This window comes from Halyomorpha halys, unplaced genomic scaffold (assembly GCF_000696795.3).
Source record: "Halyomorpha halys isolate HHAL.00 unplaced genomic scaffold, Hhal_1.1 Scaffold315.1, whole genome shotgun sequence".
NCBI classification, from domain to species: domain Eukaryota; kingdom Metazoa; phylum Arthropoda; class Insecta; order Hemiptera; family Pentatomidae; genus Halyomorpha; species Halyomorpha halys.
In genome coordinates, this window is record NW_027105587.1 from 161,859 (window position 1) to 168,845 (window position 6,987).

Genomic DNA, 6,987 nt, shown 5'->3' on the forward strand with positions numbered 1-6,987 from the left:
AGATAGAAATACAATAAAACTACAGAAATAGGATTTAAAATAACAGCACTTCGCAAAAAATAATTAGACAAAAAAAAATACAATTACCCATGAATCCCTGATTTTTACACTCTCATGTCCTTATTAAGTTCCAATGAAAAATGATAAAAATAAAAAAAAATAAGAACTTTACAACTTTACAATATTACCCTCAGGAAGGGAGGTGAGTACAGTCCCGTACATCATGAAAACGCTGTTTCAGGAAGCTTTAATTGTTCTAGGTGATTAGGTTCTTTTAAGCTTTTTACGGCAGGTGGTCACTGAGGGTACTGTGGAGCCTTTCCATACCTCCTCGGCTCTTTGGATGACATGGGGTGTTAAGGTGCCACACCACCTCCAAGATTTTCACCACTTCCCTGATGCTTGCGTTGTCTAATTCGCTTCCACTGTCTTACGAGATTCTATCCGGTACGCAGTAAAACTGGAACCTGGTGCGTAGGACTCTTAACACCGCTTCTGCTGACCTCTCTTTCACTAGGTACGCCATAGCTACTTTGCTAAATACGTCTATCACTGTGACCCACTTGTACCTCTTCTAAGTAAACTAATCCGCTTGAAGATCACTAAGTGGTGCTTCTGCAGTGGGCATCTCCTAGATCGCTTGAGGTGGGTGTCTGTCATATTTTGCAGAAACCATCGGTAGTTGTGATGTATGCCTGACACATCACAACTACCGATGGTTTCTTGAATTGTGCGCTTCATACCCTACCAGAAGTATCGACGGCGCAATGCCTGTAGTCTTTCGTTCAGCCCTCTATGACTGGTCTTCCCCTGGTGATATGCGAGGGTCACCTCCTTTTGACGTTCCACATCACGGATAGTTTCTGCCATCATCGTACAGCGTATAAGCAACCGGTCCACCCCAATCTGTTCCATCCGCCAACGACGCCGAATTTTGTCACACAGCACTCCATTTCCTACGTATAGATAATGGGTTTTTCCGGCCTTCGATGCATCCGGTCCACTCTTTCAAGAACTGTCTAGCATGTCCAGATGGTTCTCCCTGATTATCATCGATCGCATTGACCATTATTGCCCTTGAGAGCCAGTCAGCAACAACATCGTTTTTACCGGGCTTGTATGTGATGTCCATATTATACTTGTTGAGGATCTCCTTCCTTCTGGTGATGCGCGCGGATGACAATTTTCTTTCAATTTTCCTACTATGATCAGTGTGGACCCTAAAGCGTCTTCCAAATACATAGGGCCGGAAATGCTCCACAGCCCACACGATTCCTTCAAGTTCCCGTTCTAAGGCACTGTATCTGGCTTCCGCTTCAGTGTGATGCCGACTGGCATAGGCTACATGACCCTTTCCCTCTTTTGTTTCCTGTGCCAACACCGCTCCTAGAGCATACTCACTTGCATCTGTTGTGAGCGTAAACTGTTTCTCGAAGTCGGGGAATGCGAGAACTGGTTTCTGTTGAAGCTGCTCAATGCATTTCCGGATGTTTTGTGTTATTCTTGGTATCACTACTATCTAGCTTCCTTTCTTTAACAGATTATTAAGGGGCACAAGGTACTTTGCCATATCCGGAACAAACCTCCGGTAGTAATTTAATGCTCCTAGTAATCGCCGAATCCCCTTCACATCTGTTGGTACCTCCATCCTTTGCAGAGCCGACACCTTCTGGACGTCCGGTCTCACACCTTGTCGGGAGATGGTATGCCCCAAAAAATTTATCTACTCTTGCCCTAGTGCTGACTTTTCTCGGGAAAGCTTGAGGCCGAACTCCCTCATTCTCTGAAACACGCTCTTCAAGTGTTTCACATGGTCACTCTCTGATTTGCTGAACACTAGTAGGTCGTCCATGTACACCTGACAAACTGCTTCGTCCAATCCCCGCAAGAATTCGTCCATAAGTCTCTGGAATGTTACAGGTGCGTTTTTCAGACCAAATGGCATTCTGGTGAATTCGTAGTGGCCTCTTTCAAAGGTAAATGCGGTTTTGTGCTGATCCCTGGGGTGCATTTTAATTTGGTGGTAGCCCGCCTTCAGATCCAATGTGCTAAAAATCTTCGCACCGCCTAATCTATCGAGAATATCTTCAAATCTCGGGATAGGATATTTTTCATCGACCGTATTCTCATTGAGTTTACGATAATCGATTACTATCCGGTACTTTACCCCATTTTCGCCCGGGGTACTCTTCTTGTGTACTGGCCACAATGGACTGTTATAGGGCGAAGTGCTGTTCACAATTATCCATTGCTTCCGTAAATTTTCTATTTCTTCCCAAATATGTTTTCGTGGGGATATCGTCTCTCCTTTACGTACGTCACCCTATCATGCTTCAATGAGATTTCATGCACCGTTCTTCCGTAAACCGTAGCTCCTAGTACACCCCCTTCTTTGTAAAAAATAACATCATATTTGTTTAATATTGCCTCTTTCCAATTCTCCCTCTGGCTAATCACTCCAATTCTCGCTTTACCGAGATCCACGAGTTTCTGACAGCTGTACCTCTTCCCTCAAATTCTAATATCCCAATGACCCCCACTATTTTTTATTTTTGCTTCCACATTTTCCAAAAGATCACAACCAATGATTATCTGGTAGTCTCGGGGCATTTTCCCCATTACATTGATTGTTACTTTCTCTCCCTTAGCACCCAAGTTACACAAGTCCATTTCTGTCTCCCCTTCCTGGGCGCACCCAGAGTGATCAACTGACAATTGCATACAATGTAGTTTCCTCTCTCCATCACTCAATCTGTCAAGGGCCTCTCGGCAGACGATGGTGTTTGAGCTACCAGTTTACACCAGACAGCTTATTCCTCTCTTCCCTCCCTCGTATAATAGGCAGACCGCCGTGCACTCCTTTCACATGATGGTTCTATAACGTGCGATGGCCTCTCTTTGGGCACACTCAAAACTCTCCTCTTCTTCTAGCAGTTTCTCCGGTTATTCTTCAAGTCCTCTTTTCTTGCTGATCATTCTCTCGCCCAGAGTCTCCTGCTTCATTTTCTGTCTCCGAGGTCTCAGAAAATTCTGTGGCTTCACTCGCAGATCCATTCGTTCTTCGCGAGATTTTCCTCCTCCGTAATCTCTGTGCATTTATCTCCATGTGTTCAGGCTGATTCTGCTCTTTCCGCCGATACATGTAGGGACACTGTCGGGCTAAACTCCATAGCCCCACATTCAAAACATCTCGTGCGCGGGCAATGCGCCACTATATTCCCAACTTTCCCGCAACCATGACACTTGCGGTCCTTCCGCCAACCATTGTTTCTAGGTCTCGCTTGGGTGGCTCTATTTGCCTGGTTAATATTTTTCTCTCTACTACCATCTCTGTGCTCACTCCTTCTCCAAGGGTTAGGCATCTTTCTCGGCCTTTGATATTCTATCCGAGTCCACCCCGGATAGATTGATATTCTTTCCGGCTCTTCTACTTTCATTCGGGCCTCCGCCTCCCTAGCGCTTGTTTCTATAAGATCTTGAGCACATTATACAAACGAGCTGTCTTTCGGCATTCCTTCCTTCTTCCCCAGTTCTTTTGCCAACTGAATCTTCAGTACCAAGGATAGAAATTGCATCCGACCCTGTACTTGGATTGTCTCCATCATCCCGCTGAGTTTATCAGCGATTCTGTTATAGCGTGGCAGGAGTTCTGCAGCATACTGCCCACTAGACTGTCTCGGTTTTTTCGTCTCTCTTATCATCATGAATATATCTTCCTCTGGGGTCCACCGTCCTCCTCCGAAAGCCTTCTTTAGTCTTTCTTTGATGACCTTCCAGGAGGTCTTTTCATTTGCTTGAATCTTATTTAGGATACTTGTTTTTTACTCGGCAGACTACCGCTGCTTTTAGTGCTTTTGCATCCTCGTTATCCAATAGATTCTCCGATTTCTTCGCTTCTATTCGCCCCATTAGGCGATCGCTCCCTTTTAAAAAAGGATTTAATTCTCCGGTCTCTCCGGTGAATTTTTCTAGGTCCAACACTGCCTTTCTCAGGTCCTGGGCGGTTGCTGTACGGACCTTAATCCATTCAAATGTCGTGGCATGAAATTGCGCTAAAGAGACTTCTGGTAGCTGCTGAATCTGCTCTGGAGGTGGGTTACCTGCTGCTAAAGTTTTCCTTGACTGAGGTTGGTTGTTTTGTTTCATATTCTCCAGGTTTAGAACTGCTCTTCTCTCTATTCTGTTACTAGTCATAGTTCAAAGAGAACAAAATTTTTTTTTTTCTTTTGAACCGATGGAGGTCAATGCACAGAGATTACGGAGCATGGGAATCTCTCATCTCTCAAAGGACGAAGGGATCCATGAGTTAAGCCAAGGAAATATCCAAGTCCTCAGAGACAGAAACTCAAGGAGGCGACTATGAGCGTGAGGATAACCAGAAATGCAAGAAGAGGACGAGGAGACAAAAAGGAGAAGCAGCTAGAACACGAGGAGAGTTCTGAGGAGCGTACCCACTGAGAGGCTACCGCACGAGATCAACCGTATGAGAGTAGAGTACGGTGGTTTGCCTATAATAGAGAAAGAGAGAGAGAGTGAGTTGTCTTGTAGACACCGGTAGTTTTAATACTATTATGCGTCGAGAAGCTGTGGAGAAATTGTATAGTGAAGAGAGATCGCATCGGATTCAGGTATGTCAGTGTAGGTTAATCACCCTGGGTGGCCCTTGTGAGGTAGAGGTGGAGGCGAAAATAGGTTTGAACCATTGGGATTTAGTAACGGCATCTTAAACGTGCATATCGTAAAGACCATGCCGAGGGAATATAAAGTAATTGTGGAGTGTGACCTGCTAGCGAAGGTGGGTGATTGGATTAAGAATAGGAACGGAAAATGGAGGATTAAGATAGGAGGTAAAACCTACAAATGTCTTCTACAAAAAGAGGAACGAGGGTGCACGGATTGGGGCAATCAATCAAGCTGAGGACTGGAGACAGCGACTCAAGAGGGAATACCAGGATAGTTTTTTTAAAGAAAGGGATATCCTCGGGGCAACCAGAAAAGTAATCAAATTGGGGTATTACTTATACGGGGATATAGCCACCAGGTAATGTAAGTAATTTTGTTCTCCAGCTGTTCAATAATATTTTAGAGAACACAATATATCTGTAAATTTACAAATATATTTTCGATTCATTCAAGAACAAAGGTCTATTTCATTCATTTTTTGTGTAATTATAATTAATGGCATTGTATATTTATCTTTAAATGTTAGAAAAATTGATAAAAATAATGTTTGATTGTTCTGTTTCCAGCTCGAAGACACAATCATAATGGACAAGGAGAAGAGAGCCTGGAAAGACCTCACCAAATCCTGGGGTAAACGAGCCTGGGGAGATCTCCAAATAGGCTGGGGCAAACGGAATTCCGATGACTACCACACCACCGATTGGAACAAGGATGATGACCAGAAACGAGCTTGGAGCAATCTTCATTCTACCGGATGGGGAAAGAGGGCATGGTCTGACCTGCAATCTGCTGGTTGGGGCAAGCGGGGATGGTCTGATCTTCAATCTGCCGGATGGGGAAAGCGAGGATGGTCTGATCTCCAATCTGCTGGATGGGGAAAAAGGGCATGGTATGACTTGCAATCTGGTGGATGGGGAAAGCGGGCATGGTCTGACCTCCAATCCTCTGGCTGGGGAAAGAGGTCTGAACAAGAAGAGGTAAGTTGAAAACACTATCTTTGACTTATTAATAGTGAATTGTATATTACAACAATACATAACACTTTTAAAAATCTACTTTTGTGATAAATATAACATTGGCTACCACCTTTGCTTGGGCTCTCTTTAATAGTCCAGAAAATAGGGATCAATAAAACGGTTTTCCTTTAACGTTTTAGGGAGGTTTTGGTATATTGTACTTATGTGTTTGAGGAAGTTAATTTTTGGAACTCAATTAAGGCGGTAAAACTCGAATTTCCATTTAGGACTCTTTGGAACATAGAAAATCAAAATAACACAACTTGAAGTTGTTCAATATGAACGGTCCTGCGCTTTTTGGGTTCTCTAATACTCTCAATAGAAACAACATTATGTTCTATTATTATTATCACCCTGAATGGTCCCTCATATCGCTGTATCTCCTTACCCCTGTTTGATCCCAACTTTTTATATACAATTGTCTCAATTTTTATCATTCCCTTCCTATCTGTGAGGTTTAAATTCTCCCGAGCTACTCTTCTATTTTTTTCCCTCTCCAATTTTCCCCGGACTTTTTCCCATAGCTTTTTCCTAGTGACATGTATGTTGCTTATCTCGTCACCGTCCGACGCCGTGCCCTTGTAGTCTCACCGGATTCCACAAAGCCCGCAAAAACAGCGAAAACGGCGAAAACCCGTAACGGAGTGCACCGAATGATTGTATGCCGCAATTGCCTTTGGCATTGCCACGTCCGGTTCCAGCCCTTGGTCTGCCTGGTACAATCGAAGGTGATCGCTCAGCGTTCCGTGAAGCCGCTCTACGCCTCCTCTACTTTGTGTGTTGAGGTTCCATATCACATCTAGGTCCTTCATTTCCTTTCGTATCAAAGAGTTGTCAAATTCTCTTCCACCATCCGATGAGATGCGTTCGGGAACTCCATAGAACTTAAACCACAAGCGGAGAGCTGGCAATCCTACTTGTGAAGACCTATCTTGCACCCGGTGCGCCATTGCAGCCTTACTGAAGAGGTCAATCATGGTCACCCATTTGTACCTGAACATCGGGTGCGGGGACATTGTGCTACCAGGTGTCCAGTTTTACCACACCCACTTGCGGTCCTCCCGCCGAACACTGTTTTTGGGTTTAAGTTGGCTCCTTCTATTTTCCGTGTTACTATTTCTCTCTCTTCTACCATCTATTTGGTCTCTTCTTCTCCAAGGGTTTCTTGACCGATGATATTCCATCCGAGTCCACCCTGGCTCCTCTACTTCCATTTGGGACACCACCTCTAGCACTTGTTTCAATGAGATCTTGAGCACATTCCACAAACGAGCGGTCTCTCGGCATT

The 6,987-nt window shown here is 44.4% G+C and overlaps 2 protein-coding genes across 2 annotated transcripts; one reads left to right on the plus strand and one right to left on the minus strand.

Annotated features, from left to right (window-relative positions):
• Positions 1–5,249: 5,249 nt before the first annotated feature.
• Positions 5,250–5,660, plus strand: LOC106681170 (prothoracicostatic peptides; the record flags this gene model as incomplete). The annotated part of the gene is given in 1 exon segment (XM_014421349.3): positions 5,250–5,660. A coding segment is annotated over 1 exon segment (411 nt), but the record flags the coding sequence as incomplete, so codon positions are not given.
• A 626-nt stretch (positions 5,661–6,286) lies between these two features.
• LOC136796977 (uncharacterized) lies at positions 6,287–6,715 on the minus strand. The gene has a single exon (XM_067052239.1). The coding sequence runs from the start codon at positions 6,713–6,715 to the stop codon at positions 6,287–6,289; it is 429 nt and encodes a 142-aa protein (XP_066908340.1).
• Positions 6,716–6,987: the final 272 nt, after the last annotated feature.